At 36.4% G+C, this 18,794-nt stretch overlaps 3 protein-coding genes across 5 annotated transcripts in view; all 3 read right to left on the bottom strand.

Moving 5' to 3' along the window:
• Window positions 1-2,815: 2,815 nt before the first annotated feature.
• On the bottom strand, window positions 2,816-3,597 carry LOC131544559 (deoxynucleoside triphosphate triphosphohydrolase SAMHD1-like). Its single transcript, XM_058782872.1, has 3 exons — window positions 3,477-3,597; window positions 3,218-3,322; window positions 2,816-3,000 (listed from the first exon to the last, which is right to left on the bottom strand). The coding sequence occupies exons 2-3, from the start codon at window positions 3,299-3,301 to the stop codon at window positions 2,848-2,850; spliced, it is 237 nt and encodes a 78-aa protein (XP_058638855.1). The 5' UTR covers window positions 3,302-3,322; window positions 3,477-3,597; the 3' UTR covers window positions 2,816-2,847.
• Window positions 3,598-3,768: 171 nt separating this feature from the next.
• On the bottom strand, window positions 3,769-4,859 carry LOC131536393 (deoxynucleoside triphosphate triphosphohydrolase SAMHD1-like). Its single transcript, XM_058769278.1, has 4 exons — window positions 4,712-4,859; window positions 4,467-4,558; window positions 4,159-4,271; window positions 3,769-3,932 (listed from the first exon to the last, which is right to left on the bottom strand). The coding sequence occupies exons 2-4, from the start codon at window positions 4,535-4,537 to the stop codon at window positions 3,769-3,771; spliced, it is 348 nt and encodes a 115-aa protein (XP_058625261.1). The 5' UTR covers window positions 4,538-4,558; window positions 4,712-4,859.
• Window positions 4,860-11,201: 6,342 nt separating this feature from the next.
• Window positions 11,202-18,794, bottom strand: part of LOC131544542 (uncharacterized) — a 71,774-nt gene continuing 64,181 nt past the window's right edge. For 2 of the 3 annotated variants that reach the window (XM_058782842.1, XM_058782848.1), the window contains 4 exons: window positions 16,493-16,573; window positions 16,270-16,377; window positions 14,426-14,545; window positions 11,202-14,234 (listed from right to left, as the gene is read on the bottom strand). In XM_058782842.1, coding sequence (XP_058638825.1) covers window positions 13,971-14,234; window positions 14,426-14,545; window positions 16,270-16,377; window positions 16,493-16,573 — 573 coding nt within the window. In that variant the 3' untranslated portion in view covers window positions 11,202-13,970. The remainder of the gene's footprint in view (window positions 14,235-14,425; window positions 14,546-16,269; window positions 16,378-16,492; window positions 16,574-18,794) is intronic. The other variant, XM_058782857.1, reaches the window with a different exon arrangement.

Raw genomic sequence — 18,794 nt, 5'->3', positions numbered from 1 at the left:
CAACTGTTTTTTTTTTTTACACTGTACACCTTCAGAAGAATCTGACATGAGAATGAGAACAGCAGCTCACATGAATAAACTACAAACACACCGATGAGCAGAGATGGGCAGTAGTTTAATTAAATGTATTTTTTAAAAATGTGTTTAATTACTTTTGAGCACTTTGTAAGTTGTATTTTGCTGTACAAAGAAAACATCAAATGTAATTTGTAATTAAATACTTTGAGAGACAGTATTTTATATTTGAAATACTTAAACTACTTCATCAAGTCAGTCAGTTTTATTCTCAGATAATCCAATATCTTTCTTTACCTGTGTTAATATTGCTGCCAACTATAGCCTATCATGTCGTTCCACTCCTGTAAGACCTTTGCTCATTTCTGGAACATAAATTGAGATATTTCTGATGAAATCTAAGAGCTTTCTGTCCCTCTACAGTCAGCCATGCAACTTACACATTGAAGGTCCACAACAGTAGGAAAGCAATGTGATGAGTACTTTGTTTGCACAAATAAGAACCTAATTTACCATTTTATTTCTGAAATATTATCCAGATGCATGCTCATGTGCATTATGTTGACGCAAGTCTTCTGTCACATGAACACAATACAAATGTGCTGTGATGCCCTCGAGAACACACAATGCAAATCAAGATTTTCATAAAAAAGTTGTAAATTATGTTTTCATGTGCAAACAAAGCACCAAAGATTTTAAACCATTGGAGTGACATGGAGTACTTTAACAATGTTTTTCCTACCGTTCTGGGCTTGTGTAATGTGTAAGTTGTGTTACTGTCTTTGCATGACCAGAGAGCTCGCTAATTTCATCAAAAACATCTTCATATGTGTTTGGAAGAGGAACAAAGGTCTCACGGGTGTGAAACGAGTAATTAATGACAGAATTTACATTTTTTGATTGACTAACCCTTTAATTTGTCCATGGTTCCATTTTCCAACTGGAAAAAAATAAAATAAAATAAACACTGAAAGAAGCTGTTTTGGTGCTCAGAGCAAACTGGCTAAGTAAAATATATATTATCAGATATTGCTCACTGAATGTTATTAAAGAAAATAATAATAAGCTGTGCTGCTCTAGAACTTTAGCTAGGAGGCTAACGTCACATGTTATCTTGCAAGCAAAGTTAGCTGCTTGTTTCTATGGACAAAATAAACATTTTAAAAGGGCTTTATGAAGTAACTCCAGTATTACTAAATGTATGGCACTGTCTTTTACACTTCAAATGATTGCTTGTATATTGTCTGTATTTTTGTATTTTCAAATTACAAATTATTTGTATTTTAATTAAATACATTTCTCACACCATTATTTTTTTTTATTTTATTTAGAGGTGGAAAGTCCAGGGGTCAGAAAGTAAAAGTCATGCCATTTGTTTATTGGTGATATTGGTTCGCGAGGAGTTATTAATTTAAAGGTTTTAATTATAATAGCTTTTTGATTATACAGCATAGGATCCAGCAGCACCATAGTCATTCATGAAGGATTTTAAAAGCATAAAACACAAATATTTCAAATCACTGTGTTGTTTAAACACAAAGAGAGACATCAAGAATCGGTGTATGAATCTCAACAATGGTGACAGTCAAAAGCTTCATGCTGCAATGCATGCTGGGTACCTAGTCTCTGTGCAGTGAGTGCACTTTGACCTCCCATTAGTATGAGCTCACAGTGAGGGCGCTGTGAGGTTACACTTTTAGCTCACTGTTACCTCACATTGTGACCTCATCACGAGTATCCTGTGAGCTCATGGTGAGATCACTGTGAGATCAAATTGTTGACTGGGATGGTTTTGCTTTTTGAGCATTTTTTCTTTGGCTGAAGTTTGCCTGGGAAGATAAAGTTCAGTTAGTTGAGGTATAAGAACTACAAGTGACTTCCAGCCACAGCCTTAGATAAAATCAACTGAAATAAAACACATTAAATCTCTGAAGATCTCAACAGAGGAGGATTAAACAACTCCACAAACAACATCACCAGCTTCACTCATTACTAACCAGACTGACATTATTTCTGTCAGACGTCTAGAGAAGCTCTTATTGAGAATTACAGAGGTTTAGATGTTGATATTTTATTGATATAAATTGACTTTTTATGGCACAACTATAACACAGACATATAATTTAATTTATCTCATACTGTAATTATGATTTATCTCACCACTTCAACTTTGTATATCAATATTTTTTATCATAATTTCAACCTTGCATGTCAATTTCAATCTCATAATTACAATTTAGCATGTCATAATTGTGATTTTTTTATGCAAAAATAATGACTTTTATCTCACATAAACTTGTTAATGGCTGTTTAAAAGGCAACTCCAGTAATTTCTTCCAGCATTCATCTAGACACATAAATTTGTGATTTAAACCAACAAATGCAAAACAAACTAAACTAAGAATTCATCTGAAACTGATTCTTAAGATCACAGTATGATTGATTCAACGTTCAGTATCAGACAGAGCGTTATAAACACAGGTGCAAAGTGACTCAGGGAAACCTTTACCAAAAAAAAAAAAGCCCAGATTATAAGAATAGAGACCTCTGCTGGTCACACTTTATGCCTTACAGTGACAAGTCTTTCACTCATCGAATGAAAGTGTGCTTAAATTATTTGCAAATCTCATACGACCAATACTACTCCTGTAATTTATTTTCCATTATAGTTAATTTTCTGTCTGCATGTTTGTTTAGTAACATGAATGTGAAAAAGGTTTATTTGATAAACTGCCCCTGTAGTTTATTCATTAAACAATCAGTGAAATTACAGACACAAACTGATTGTGCAGACACAACCTTAAATATCATATATTATAAACCAAATACACATTACTGGATTCCAAATTTGGATTTACACCATTTCTGAAAGCACTTCTCAGCCTCCTCCACTTTCTTCTTCTCCTTCTCTTTATTCCCATCAGTTATTTTGTAGTAAACTCTGACCAGCTCTTCATTAAACTTCTCTGGCAGGAAACTGGAGAGCTGACAGAAAAGACAAATGAGTTTCTATTGTGAGGAGTAAATGAGCTACACTACAAACTTCAGTTCAGCATTCAAACAATACATAGATTTAAGGTCCTGCATCGTTTACAAAAAGTACTTTAGTGAGAAATGTATCACACCTACTTTATCAAATTATGATTCATACTTCTAATCTGAAATAATGATCTGAGATATAATGGTTAAATGTGACGGGTACCTGATAATCGTTAATGGCAGAAGCTTCATTGGGTTTCCTCTTGCTGTAGAAATAGACGTTATCAATGGGGTTTTTGTCCTTCATGCCGTGATCCAGATCAACCACCTGAGTAAGAGATGAAATGGTTTATGAGGACATGAGGCAGAGATGACGGGGTGAATTCAGTAAACAGCTGAGCATCTTATTGCAGTGCAAAAACATGCATCTAAACACCTGCAATCTAGTTTGCAAATCAGCAGTGAAATACAACATAACTTACATAAACTGAGAAATCTTCAGCGTTCAGAGAAACAGTCGGGTCTGTAGGTTCGTAGTTTTGTACAGCTGCCTTCCATGTTTGTGTCAGCTCTTCCTGATTTGAGAGAGTTAGTCAGTTACTGGATTGTGTTGTGATTCCATGCAAAATATATAGTTTTGGACCCCAGAGTTTAAAAGATCATGTTTATAATGATATTTGGACTGACTCCTTGTGATTTTATGTTCATCGTCTGATCTATAATTTATTTAAATACATGGTAAGGCATGTTTTTTTTTTATATTGGTAATATCAGTCAAACACTAAACCAGTGTTTTTCAGTCACCTTTGATTTGTTCTCAGTCAGACGAGCTTCTCCAACAAACTTTGGCAGTTTTCTTCTGATGATCTTGTTCAAGATGTCTCTGGATTCCTTCAGATTATCAGCAGTGGAGGACAAGATCTGCTCAAAGATCTCATCTATGACAAAACAACAGAAGATTTATTATTATCATCAAAATAGGCTTTTCTGATAATGTTTTATAAGCAAATAATCATACAAATATTAATAATAATATTTTTGTTTGTTTTTAGACAAATTACCACAAATCTCAAAAAAGATGTGTTTATATTGCTTTATTCAAGATGTACTACAGGTAAAATGTACCATAATTCTTCTTTTTTGTTTTGTGGTGGTTCAGCTGACCTGTGAGTTTGCTGTAGTCCTCTACTGTCTTTATAGCTTCAGAAATCATCAGCATGTCTTCAGGTTTTCCTTCATGAAGATCACGATCAGCTCGTACGAGCGCTTCTGCAAGCCTAACACACAGAACAGTTAGTGTTTCAAACATGCGTAAGGAGCTCAGTCAGTTACCTAATGCTGAATTTAAGGTCCTGTAAAAGAAGAACAAGTGATGCAGGATTTTAAATAATGTCTGATCATGGATAATCACATTCACTGCTGATATCTATGTGTTTTATATCCACATCCACTTCCTTTAAAGAGAAACTCACATGTCTTCAATGATGTTGCAGATCTTGTGCTGATAGGCCTGACGATGAAGAGTGTATCGGGTGCGAAACATGTCATAAACATTATCAGCCTCCTGTTAGACACACAGACATCAGATGCAATGCTTACATTAAATCTCACATGTAGAAATCATCAGACCAGCAGAACAGCTTTATCCTGTGCTTTAGGTAAATTGCTTTGCTCATCAAGTGGCTTCAGGGAATAGTGTGATCATTGTATGAGGCACCTTATCTCTGAAGCAGATGTGATTTCTCCCGTTCACTTCACAGACTCGAGCAAACTTCAGCAGACGCTGATGATCAAAGCTGTTTCGGATGCCCAGGTGATGACAGTCTCTGTCAAATAGACATTAAAAATGGGTCATAAATGATAGGATGATCTTTAAACCAGCTTGTTGATTGACAACAGAATAAGACAAGGCTGAATTAAAGTTGTTAAATGTAATAATAATAATAATATGATTTCCTGGTAGTTGCATAGATGTGAGATTATGCAATTTATATTTTCATCAAAACATGTTTTGCTTCAGCTTTTTATAGTTGATCAGTTCAGTTCATTGACTTTTCATGTGTGCTGATACTCAACATAGCACTTTATTTAGAGGAGACAATGAATGCAAATAATTAAATTAGGGTAAACATATTAACACATTCATTTTAATAATAATTTAAAAATAGATGTATTCCCAGTCAACACGTGAGATCACGCGATGATCACAGTGACATCACACCATTCTCATCTGGTGATACTCACAGTGTGAGTAATATATGAACTCATTGTGAACTCAAAATGTTGAACAGGAGGGGGGTGTTAGACATCTACAAAAGCGCTTATTGAGAATGAACAGAGATTTAGATGATGATGTTTTATTGTTTTGTTTGACGTTACCATCGTGGTGAGTAGTGTTTGCTTTAGTTGGGCTCTTGACCCTTTACTTTATAGCATTATATTTTTTGGGGCTGCTGTAACTGTGTTTGAAAGGCACATTTATTATGGCAAGAAAAACCAAAAAGAGACTGCAACCAGGTGATATTGGTTTGTTACTGACGATAACAGCGCAACCATCACCTAGATTCATTATGTAGTCTTTGTGAGGAGTCATTAATCTAAAGTTTTTATAGTAGCTTTGTGATTATACAGCGTAGGACCCAGCAGTGACAATCGCTTATGAAAGATTTTAAAAGCATGATAAGACACAAAGATTTTGAACTACTGTGTCATCAAGACATCAAGAATCAGTGTATGAATCTCAACAACGGTGACAATCAAAAGCTTCATGCTGCAATGCATGCTGGGTACCTAGTCTCTGTGCAGTGAGTGCACTTTGACCTCACATTAGTATGAGCACACAGTGAGGTTACACTTTTAGCTCACTGTTACCTCACATTGTGACCTCATCACGAGTATCCTGTGACCTCATGGTGACATCACTGTGAGATCAAATTGTTGACTGGGGTTTTATTGTTTTTGTAATACAATTGTTTTTTATTTTTAATGAAGAGCAATACAAAGTTTTGGTTTGTTTCACATGAATGTATTATATTTTTAGGGTGTTAAACTTTAAAGTTTTTTATTTATTCAAATGAATGGTTTTAATAACTTAAAGTGTTCATTTTGACAGACTACTGTACTTAAAAATGTACCTATTATCAATATTTGTGAAACAGGTTCCAAAACAACAACACTGTAAATGTAAAATGGACTGAGAGTCATCATGTTTATTTGAATTAATGTAATAAGTACTTTGTTTATCCTGAATGTTAGTAAAATCTGTAAAACGAAACCTTTCCGAATAAACATTGAGTAAATTCCTTTAGGGGCAATATCAATAAAAGAAAGAGGTTACACTTTATTTCGATAGTCCACTTTAGACATTCTACTAACATATAAGTAACTTTGTAACGACATGTCAACTAATTCTCATTAATATGCAACTACATGTCTACTAACTCTCAGTAGGGTAGATTTAGGGTTAGTAGAGTAAGTTGACATGTACTTGCAAAGTTTCTGATAGTCAGTATGTAGTATGTTGTGGACCCATCAAAATAAAGTGTTAGAAGATATTAAGCAGACAGTCTACTAATACTCTAATGACTGCTAGTCGACATGTAGTCACAAAGTTACTTACTGTTAGTAGAATATCTAAAGTTGACTATCGAAATAAAGTGTTACCACATTACTGATGACTTCCTGCAGTTAAACATACTCACGCCATATGGATATAAGCAGTTGTCCAGGCCACGACTGCATGGTAAAGGGGGTGGTCTCGCTGTCATCTACCGTGATAATCTCCGTATCACACAACTCGACTTCCACGACACCGATACATTTGAATATATGGTTCTGAAGGCTGACTCTCTTACTATCATTCTACTCTATCGTCCTCCCAAAGCATTTTCAAACTTTTTTTCCCAACTTAGTGAACTGTTAACCCTTGCCTGCTCCATGTCTTCTCCTGTTCTTCTGCTTGGTGACTTTAATATACATGTTGATGTTGTTTGCTCTAACACCACTCAACTACTGTCTGTTTTGATTGTTTTAGTTTGTCTCAGCATGTTAATTTTCCTACTCATTCTCATGGTCATATCCTTGATTTGATCTGTACCTCAGGTGTTGGTATTTGTTCCATCTCTTCCTCTGATACTGGTATCTCTGATCATAAACTCATAGACTTTCACTTTAGTTTGCCTATACATGATAAATCTGCAAAGACTGTTATATCCTACCGTAATTGTAATAATGTTGACGCCACATCATTTTGTTCCTCTATTGCTTCCTCTAATCTTTCTGATGTTTTTGATTTATCTTCTCCTTCACTGATTCTTTCAAATTTTAACTCCATATTATCTGATATTTTGTCTGTACATGCTCCTGTTAAGACTAGAACTGTTCCTTCTACTCATACTTCTCCCTGGTTTACCCCCGACCTTCACATCCTCAAGAGCTCCGGTCGACGGCTTGAACGTCTCTATAGGAAAACTGGCCTCACTGTTCATCACCAAGCCTTTCTTGAACATCTCAAAATTACAAATCTGCCTTACACTTAGCACGCTCTAGTTTTGTTTCTGCCATGATTAATAAAGCTAGTAACAGACCAAAAGCACTATTCGACACAGTAAATAAACTTACCAAACTCCCACCTAATGATACTGCAGGTTCAGCTGAATTCTGCTACTCCTTTCTAAATCATCTTCTAGACAAGACGGCTGCCGTCCACCAGGGCTTTTCGAACAGCACTATCAACTTTAACTTTGAGCCTAATCCTCTGGTCATTCCCTATCCTACTTCTCTCTTACTAATCCTTCCTCTGTCTCTGAGCTTATTTCGAAATCCAACTCCTCTACCTGTCGACTAGACCCAGCTCCTACTTCTCTTAAAACAGTGTCATTCGGTAATTTCTGCACCTATCTCTCATTTCATAAATGCTTCGCTTGTCACTACTACTTTTCCTCAGTCACTTAAAATCGCTGCAGTTACCCGGTTCTCAAAACCCAATCTCGATCCGTCAGTTTTATCCAATTATCGTCCCATTTCAAACTTGCCATTTGTTGCTAAATTACTGAAAGTACTGTAGCAGCCCAGCTTCGGTCCTTCCTAGTGGCAAATAATTTCTTTGATCCATTTCAGTCAGGCTTCCGTCCAAAACATAGTACAGAAACTGCCCTTGTAAAGGTAGTTAATGATTTATTACTCTCTTGCGATACCGGCTCTCTATCGTTACTTCTGTTACTAGACCTCAGTTCTGCCTTTGACACTATCTCTCATGATTTACTCATCTCTCGACTTTCGGCTGTGGGTATATCTGGTACTGCTCTTTCCTGGTTCTCTTCATATCTATATGATAGACACTTTTACATTTCTGCTCGGGATTTCAGATCCCCTACTGCCCCCTGAAACAAGGCGCCCCCAGGGTTCCGCTCTGGGGCCTTTGCTGTTTATTATTTACATTTTACCACTGGGTCAGATACTACAGCGTCACGGCTTTAGCTATCATTTTATGCTGATGACATCCAAATCTACACGTCATGCAGGCCTTCCCTATCCACCCAAATCGACAAAATTTCTGTTTGCGTGCAGGATATTAAAACTTGGCTTAACTCTAATTTTCTGAAACTAAATATGGAAAAAACCGAGATCATCATCATTGGTACTCCTGCACTTACCACCAAAGTTCCCGCTGACTTTACTTGTGATATTACTGGCACTCTAATCACTCCATCTAGTATCGTCAGAAATCTCGGTGTTATGTTTGACCCATCTCTTTCATTTCAGTATCATATTAACTCTCTCTCTAAATTGGCATTTTTTCACTTACGACGAATTGTCCAGCTCCGTCCTTTCATAAGTACCAAAGATGCAGAAACTCTCATTCACGCTTTTGTCTCATCTCGTCTCGATTACTGTAATGCCCTCTTCATTGGCTTGCCAGCTACCACTATTGCTAGATTACAGTATATTCAAAACTCAGCCGTCGTATTCTCACTCGCACCAAGCGTTCAGCCCACATCACCCCTATTCTAGCTGATCTGCACTGGCTACCAGTGGCCTATCGCATCAAGTTTAAAATTATCCTGCTTACTTTTAAAGCCTTGAATGGTCTGGCTCCTTACTATCTCTGCAATCTGCTCCACCCCTATTCTCCACCACGTTCATTGCGGTCCTCTGATTCTCGCCTTCTCACCATCCCTCGATATCGCCTCTCTTCCATGGGGGGCAGATCGTTCAGTGTTGTTGCCCCTAAATTATGGAACTCTCTACCCAGATCACTCTGTCTTGCCAATAGCCTGTCTGAATTTAAATCGCTGCTCAAAACTCACTTGTTTTCAGAATGTTATCTTTCTTAGTTAACCTCTGTTTACTTTGTTTTATGTTGTATATTACTCTTTGGATTTCTGATGTTGTTTTCTTTCTGTTTATTGTTCGATGTTTTCCTCCCATTTCTGATGTTTATTGTAAAGTGTCCTTGAGCTCTGGAAAGGCGCTATATAAATAAAACTTATTATTATTATTATTATTACCAAGAAAGACAATAAAGACTTTGGACTTATAACATTCTCATGCCAATCATATAATATTTTTATGAGTTAATTGGGTTGTAATGGTCATTTAAGCATTCTGTTCTCAATTAGTTTCTCGTTATCAGATCATTCACTGATATCGCAATACTAACAGTCCCCAATTCCACATCTAACATATTTCACTTTATTTAAAGGAACTGCTTGCCTATAAAACGAGTACATTTCATGAATGCACTTCATGTTAATGCAATGATTTTTGTTTTGTTTTTGAATTAGTCAGTAAACATGTTTCTGAGTGATTAATAGTAATTTAGTCTTGTCTTTATCTTTATAAGCCTCACTAATAACAGTCTAATGTGAGGCGATAACCTGCCTTCAGATAAATACATCAGGAATTTATAATAAAAATACCATCTATCTGGAAATCACACAGTTCAGAGGATAATGCAACAACCCACTAAAATATTTGCGAGGCAGATTAAAAAAGGGGTCACTAAACCTTTAGATATTGAATTCTTGTTCTTGACTTCCAGCACACAAACAAAAATGACAGTCAACTCATCACATGGTTACAATATATGCTCTCTATTTTATTTCATTTTGTACATAAAGATATGTGACATCAGTGCAATAACATCAACAATAAAGCAATAAAGCAATAATTCACATGTCCATTGGATCCGTAGTGCATGCTGGGACTTGATGCAGAGGACTCTTTGTATTAGCAACTTACATGTTTTATTTAAACTTATTTGAGAAATATAAGCCATTCAAGGTTTGTTCCTTAGTTTTATGGTTTTGTGTTGTTCACCTAATTTAAATCTTTAAGTGTCAGTTTAACTAATTGAGAAAACAATATTCAAGTTGTATTTAAATCTTTACAAACACACAAGTTACCTGTACAATTTTGTACTTTGCTTGCAATTTGTTTCTTCAAGTTTTGTAAGTCCTCTCAACTTAGTTTGCACTGTACAAGACATGGTTTCTTTTGCCCATAAATACTAGATGAACCTTCTTTGGTTTTATGTGGTAATATAAGTCAATCCAGTGAAGCAGGTTAAATGAATAAAGCAGCTCGGAATAGACGAAACAGGGTCGAAAACAACAACAGTGTAAATGTAAAATGGACTGAGAGTCATCATGTTTATTTGGATTAATGTAATAAGTACTTTGTTTATCCTAAATGTCAGTATAATCTGTAAAACGAAACCTTTCCGAATAAACTTTAATTGAGGAAATTATTTTAGGGACAATATCAATAAAAGAAAGACAATAAAGACTTTGGACTTATAACATTCTCATGCCAATCATATAAGAATTTTTATGAGTTAATTGGATTGTAATGGTCATTTAAGCACTCTGTTCTCGATTAGTTTCTCATGATCAGATCATTTACTGATATTGCAATCAGAGGCAGACAATCCAGGGTTCAGAAAGTAAATATCCTGCCATATTTTTGTTCCACCCATGAACTCAGCAGCTGATTTCACCAAAGGAGGAACCAAGTCATTCCTTTCAAGTCACAAACGAGTCTCAAGTCAAATCCCAAGTCCTCAAAGAGTTAAAGTTTACAATAGGCTAATAATAATAATAATATATATATATATATATATATATATATATATATATATATATATATATAATAAAAAAAACACATTAAATTTATATTAAGACTTTACCTCGCTAATGACGCCTCAGTCAGGTAAAATAAATGTTTTATTAGTTGCTTTTCACACATCATCTGATACAATACAAAACACTCAAAAAAAGTCTCCATAGAGAGAGAGAGAGAGCGAGCGAGCACTCTTGTAACGGAATGGGAGGTCTAGCCATTAGGTCTATCTATCTCCAGGGATGTGTTAATATGCCTTGTCCCTGACCGTGTGTGTATTTATTTGTTGGACATAGGATTGACTGTAAAACCGGTATAACGGGTCTATTGGCTAACAGAACCCCGACTGACAGGATTGTTTTTCTTCTTTTTATTTTTAAACTGTATAAAAAAGATTTCCGCATATTTTAGTAGGCCTATAACTTTTATACTCTGTCACGCAGGCCTATATAACAGAGAGTGAGAACAAACAATAATATGTGATTCATGAACAAATTATTGACAGAACTATAAGACTATTATGGAAAAATAAAGACAATAGAACCCATTTTTTGCTGGGAGCCATGGATAAGTTTTGTGCTAGTACCCAGCATGCATTGCAGAATTATTATTATTTATTTATTTTTTTTTAATGGTCACCATTGTTGAGGTTCATAAGCTGATTCTTGATGTCTGTGTGAGTATAATTTCTCCCATAGATTAAAACTTTTTGTGGACAAACTGTTTAGAAAGTCCTTTTTGTAAACTGATTGTCACAGAACCACTGGCTCTTAGAATCGCTTTTGCTATAATCAATAAAACATCCGTTTAATCAGAGAGTAGACTCTCAACGAGATCAGTTCATTAATAGTTGATTGCCACTATAAATATATAACAACCAACTACTGATCGTTTCCTCGGGGCTTTTGAGTTGTAGTAAATATGCTCGAGAAACACATGACTACAACAGCCAGAGAAAAGAAAAAAAAAAACAACTAACACAGAAGTCAAGGGTCAAGAGCCCAAGTAAAGCAGACACTGATCTCTAACATGGTTACTTCAAATGAAACAATAAATCAACATCTAAACCTTAGTTAATTCTCAATAAGATCTTGTGTAGATGTCTGACAGAAATAAAGTCAGTCTGGTTATTAATAAGTGGAGCTGGTGATGCTGTTTGTGGGGTTGTTTAATCAGATTTTGAGAGATTTAAAGTATTTTATTTCAGTTGATTTCATCTAAGGCTGTGGCTGAAGTCAGTTGTATTTCTTGTGTTTCTCTTTTATTCAGTGATTCTGTTTGTTAACAGCAGGTGTTCATCACTAATGCTCAATCAGCACTTAATTAATCACTTAATTACTTAACTGCAATGTATATCTTATTTAGTGAACTCAACTGAAATAAGTTCAGAGTACTCATAACTGTTAGTTTTATGAAACTTAAATGTTTTATGGCAATCAGTTGCCTCAAATGATTTGAGTTAACCTAACTTGTTAGGTTTTTAAGGAAATCGGTTTACTCGAACGGTTTGAGTTATCCTAACTTGTTGGGTTTTACAGTGTAGTTTAACCATGGTATTTGTAGTAAAACTGTGGTTATAAGCTACAACTGGTAATAAAAAATGCCCAAAAAACACGGTTAGCCTACTATAGCCTACATTTACTATAGTAATACCAAAATAAATGTTATTTCTTTATTTATTTTAGCTGAAAACATTATGACTATTAGCCTGTGAGGAGGCTTTTGTTACCGCAAATCTACAGCCAGGATAGGTCAAACTGAAGGCTCATAAATGAACGGAACAGTAGGCACGTCATCGGAGACCTTCTGATTTCTGTCTATCACTGGTGCTAACAAGATGTACGGGAGAAAGACTAAGTAAACTACACTTTTTGTCAAGAGCAAGCAGTTGGCGGCAGACAATTAGGTACTAGTTTACCTGCACCCTCTGACTAACATCAGACTGGCAAATTTGTGATCGTGAGACCTGCACTCCGCCCGCCGCAAGGCTCAAATGAGACATTAGGTCCCCAATGAACAAATAATTTAAAGTATAGTGAGTGAGAATAATCAGGTTTTTAAATTGTAACACAGCTAACATTATGATCTGCTTTTAAAATTACTATCGCAATTTGTATTCAATAAACACTTGAAACTGGAGTCAGATTCAAATGAGAAAGGAGTCAGAATTAAATTAGAAACCAACGTTTTAATAAATCAAGTGATTTTTTGCAGAAGCGCAAGAAAAGACAGACATGCAGAACACCTTCCCCCAGGCCGCTGGACTTCGCTTTTTGGGCAAGAGGGTAGCTCATCATCACAGTCTTAACTGAGATAATATAAAATTATTTAAATGAACGTAAACTGTTGGGAGAAAATCTGATGTGTGTCAGATCTGTGCAATTGGTCTTAAAGTGACAGCAGCTTTTAATATACCTGCTTCTGTCTGTGTCAGTCTGTGTTAATGTTAATTAAATAACAAAAGAAAATACAGTCTCTCCTTATGTGTACTGTACGTGTTTATATTATTACAATGATGTGCCATCAGCCTTGTGTGTTTATATGCTTAAGCATATGTTGTTCTGCATGTTTGCAGAGTCTATCACACATATCATCACACTTAAAAAGGTCATGATCTGTAAGTCTTATTTCTTAGAAATCTCTATGTCCTAACAGGCTACGAACCTTAATGTTTCCATAAGTCACTATTCACTTCCTTTACCTTCAGTCACCATAGAGAATGTATACAAGTCAAGACATGTTTAGTATTTTTATTGAAATTATAATTAAACATTATCTTTTGAATTGACAGCCCTACTTTTTAAGATGAACAAGAGCAACAAGGGATAGATGGAGTTTTTCTGGATAGCCAGATTTTATTCTCGCTCATGTCTAAGAGACAGAGCAGGAGCAGTGCGGTCGAGGGCACCCCACTCTGTAGGATTGCGAAACTCTCTCTCCGGCTGCAGTGTGTACTCTAGTTCACTGTAGTTAGGACACACATAGAGATTCCAGACGCCACTGAGCACCTTACATGAGCGGATTGCTTTTATACCACAGCAGTCCAAAGATGCACAGTCCTTTGTGATCAAGAGCTCGTTCCCCTTCAATTCTTCCTCATCATAGACCAGAATCTTATACTTGTAAATGAGAGAGAAAAGAGAGGATGTTTGTTTTATATAAGATGAGGAAATATGTGTAGCCATGAAAACATGTTGATTACAAACAACATTATACAGTGATTTCTGTGTGTCTTGTGTGTGTGTGACAGTTCTGCAGCAGTGACAAACTGAACACTCTCAATGAACAATGAACATACATGAACACTCACCATGCCAAGGCGCCACCATTTGAAGCACTCCTTAGCGTCCTTCTCCTCCTCATCAGAGTTTTTTGTGTAGTAAACCCGACCAACATATTCAGTAAACTCCTCCGGCAGCAGACTGGATACCTGTGATACATGTAAATTCAAACATAATATGTTGATCAGTAATTACAGATCTAGGAAACTTGCTTTGACTTACCCAAATTGACTAAATAAGTATATATAGTATAATTGCTTTTGCCCCAGTAACAAGAAAACATCCCAGTCAACACGTGATATCACACGATGATCACAGTGACACCACACCATTCTCATACGGTGATCCTCACAGTGTGAGTAATATATGATCTCATTGTGAACCCAAAATGTTGAGCAGGTTGAGAGGAGGCAGCTCAAATATCAGTCACCAGGGGGACATTCTACTTCCTGTTCCTCAACACTATCACAGAGATATCACAGTGCTCTCACATGATGAGCTCATGAGTGCACGCCCAGCTAACAGATTTCTGTTATAAGAACCTTCTCCAAACATACAACTGACTTCCAGACACAGCCTTCGATGAAATCAACTGAAATAAACGAATCACCAGCTTCACTCATTATTAACCAGACTGACTTTATTTCTGTCAGACGTCTTCAAAAGTGCTTATTGAGAATTAACAGAGATTTAGATGATGATGTTTTATTGTTTTGTTTGATGTTACCATCATAGTGATTAGTGTTTGCTTTAGTTGGGCTCTTGACCCTTGACTTTATAACACTATATTTTTTGGGGCTGTTGTAACAGATGTGCTTCTCAAACACAGTTATGGCAAAAAAATCCGAAAAGAGACTGCAACCAGATGATATTGGTTTGTTATTGATGATAACAACAGAGTCATCACCTAGATTCAACATGCAGTCTTGGTCTTGGGAAGTCGTGGCCTAATGGTTAGAGAGGCAGACTTATAATCCAAAGGTTGTGAGTTCAAGTCTTGGGGCGGCAGGGATTGTAGGTGGGGGGGAGTGAATGTACAACGCTCTCAATACCACAACGGAGGTGCCCCTGAGCAAGGCACCAAACCCCCAACTGCGCTGCAGCATAAATGGCTGCCCACTGCTCCGGGTGTGTGTGTGTGCACTTTGGATGGGTTAAATGCAGAGCACAAATTCCGAGTCACGTCACTTTCATAATCATTTATGAAAAATTATAAAAGCACAAGACACAAACATTATTAACTACTCTGATTCTTGATGTTTCTCTTTGTGTTTAAATGACAGTGTATGAATCTCAACAATGGTGACAATCAAAAGCTTCATGCTGCAGTGCATGCTGGGTACCTAGTCTCTGTGCAGTGAGTGCACTTTGACCTCACATTAGTATGAGCACACAGTGAGGGCGCTGTGAGGTTACACTTTTAGCTCACTGTTACCTCACATTGTGACCTCATCACGAGTATCCTGTGAGCTCATGGTGACATCACTGTGAGATCAAATTGTTGACTGGGATGCCACTTCATGTAAAATTTCTGTACATTGTTTTCTGACAGTGAAAGAGAATGGTTAGCTCACAAATAACTTTGCAATAAAAAAAAAAAAAAAAAAACGCTGTTGCAAATGCATGATGGTTGATAATTTAGTGCTTGTGCGATTACTCAGTTACCTTCTGTCAGTAATTTGTTTCTGTGAATGTGTGATGTCAAGTAGCCCATCAAAACTGGGACATTTATAATGTGATGATCTGTATCATTACAAATATTTTCTTGAGCCCTAGACTGAATGATAACACAGGGTGATTTGTAATTCAGAAATACAATTTGTAAATAATCTAATAATACATTTGTAATAAAGCAGCACAGTGGTTTGTGTACCTCATATTTCTTAATCTTGAAGGCTTCAGTGGGGTTTCTCTTCCTGTAGAAATAGACATTGTTGATGGGGTTTTCAGCCTCCTTGTAAGTGTTGTCCAGGTGAATAGTCTGTGCCAGATTTACAATATTACAGTGATTTAAAAGTGTTATATAAAGTGTATTATTGATTTTAAAAAATAATAATCAGTATCCAAATGGAAACTGAGTTTTGAACTTAACATACATCCACACTGAAATCATTTTTATCCAAGAACACAGTTGGGTGAAGTTTGTTCCACTCGTCCACAGCTTCATTCCAGTTATCCTGAAGAAATGGGGATTTAAGTCAAACAAACAAGAACAATAAAGTGAAGAAAAACAGGACAAGAAAAAAAAAAAAAAGAAGACCAGCAGTCATGGATTATATTAAATCTAAATTGTAATTATATTGTACAGTCCATCATAATGATTGACCAGTTCATCCTCACTAATCATGTACTGTAATGCTGATTGGAAATGACTTCGTAAAAAAAAAAAAAAATGGAAGTGTACAGAAACATGGTGCATCATCCTACATCAAGATAATGATTAGACACAGTATTTAGTGCTGAGTCAAAAGCAGCAGATGCTGTAGAACAGGCCTGGCACAGCATCACAAGCGGAGATAAAAAATACCTTTAGGAGAAACATGAGACAAGAGTTTCAAAGCCCAAATAAAATCTTAAAGGTCTCATAGAATGTAAAACTGTATTTACCTTGGCATAGTTGAATAATAAGAGTTCTGTAGCGACATGGAAATGACATACCATGAGCCTCAAACACTATTGTTTCCTCCTCCTTATGTAAATCTCGTGAATAAAAAAGACCAATGAAAAATTGGTGAATCACTACATAACACTGACTGTGACATAACAGTCGGGATCACTAATAGTTACGCCCACGACATTTGCATATACCCACTCATGTTCTAGGCCAGCCGCCAGCCAAACCATCAGAAGTTCTGCAGGTATTGTGAGGAAACAAGCGAGGACAACAGCGAAAATGGCAGATCATGGAAATAAATGTTATTGGGGATGATGCATGATGGTTGATAATTTAGTGCTTGTGCGATTACTCAGTTACCTTCTGTCAGTAATTTGTTTCTGTGAATGTGTGATGTCAAGTAGCCCATCAAAACTGGGAAGTGCAGGGATGGATTGGTGTCTGTATTCAGAAAGGCACGGAAAGCAAATGACGCGTTCTAATAAAATAACACGAGCCACTAAAGGGACACAGTTAGCTCCTTGCTAGCGGTAGCCTGTTACATTACAGTACATGAGATTTCACTTACCACATAAACAGAGTAAGGAGAGATGCCTGAGGATGATGGTGAATGATTTACAGACCCTGAGCATCACTGACAAGCATCTGATCTTGTAAAATGTGTGGCAAGTACTGTCGCTCCATAGTATAAACAGAGTTTGTGCGATCGCGAATCTCCAAAGCGAAAGTGAAAGTAAAAAGCCATCGTGCATTTGAAAGGCTCCCTGATGCCCGCATTTTATATACAGTATAATTACCTGATGATATAACTGCGAGAGAAAATACTGACATATATATTTTCCTCAGAGGCGGACAATCCAGGGGTCAGAAAGTAAAAGTCCTGCCATGTGTTTATTGCACCCATGAACTCAGCAGCTGATTTCACCAGAGGAGGAACCAAGTCATTCCTTTCAAGTCACAAGCAAGTCTCAAGTCAAATCCCAAGTCCTCAAAGAGTTAAAGTTAATGAGATAATTAAGTGTCTAATTAAATTATGATTGTGCGTTAGTGATGAACACCTGCTGTTATTGAGAATTACAGAGGATCAGATATTAATGTTTTAATGGTTAAAATGATGCCACCATCATGGAGATCAGTGTGTGCTTTAGTTGGGCTCTTGGCCTTTGACTCCTGTGTTAGATCTCTCTTTGCAGCATTACATGTGTTGCTGTAAAGTAAAGAGATCAGGGCTGCACAATGAGCAACCATGCTTTTACAGCTGTACTGATTGTTTGTTTTCTTATTGTTTGTGTTGTATGTTTAGGTTTTGAAAAATCAATCTTGTGAAATAGCGTGCAAGGAACTTGTTGTTCTAATAGCTATGATGAATTCATTTGAAATCGACTGTATTTAATGCATATAAACATAAACTCTTCTGCTATTTAGACGCACGCAGACATAATGAACCAGAATATGAATCTCAACAATGGTGACAACCAACAAAATTCTTCATGCTGCAATGTATGCTGGGTAAGACCATAGTAAAAACTCCCATCATGCACTGCAGTATGAATTATTATTGTCACCACCGTTGAGGATCATATGATAAGTGTTCATGTCTAAAAGCCTGAGCTGATGCTGTTCTTCCTCCTAATATGTAATCACTACAGTAGCATTTGTTTGGTAGGACTTTTTTTTCCTGAAATTCAGTAATAGCTGAATATCACTCAATAAACCAAAGCAAGACACCTTCATGATGCTCATTCAAATGATTTAAAAGCAGAAAGTGTAAACTAAACTGCTAC

The sequence above is a fragment of the Onychostoma macrolepis genome, chromosome 01 (assembly GCF_012432095.1).
Source record: "Onychostoma macrolepis isolate SWU-2019 chromosome 01, ASM1243209v1, whole genome shotgun sequence".
NCBI classification, from domain to species: Eukaryota; Metazoa; Chordata; class Actinopteri; order Cypriniformes; family Cyprinidae; genus Onychostoma; species Onychostoma macrolepis.
Note: the sequence above shows the minus strand (reverse complement) of the source record. Positions and strands in the feature narration are given on the sequence as shown.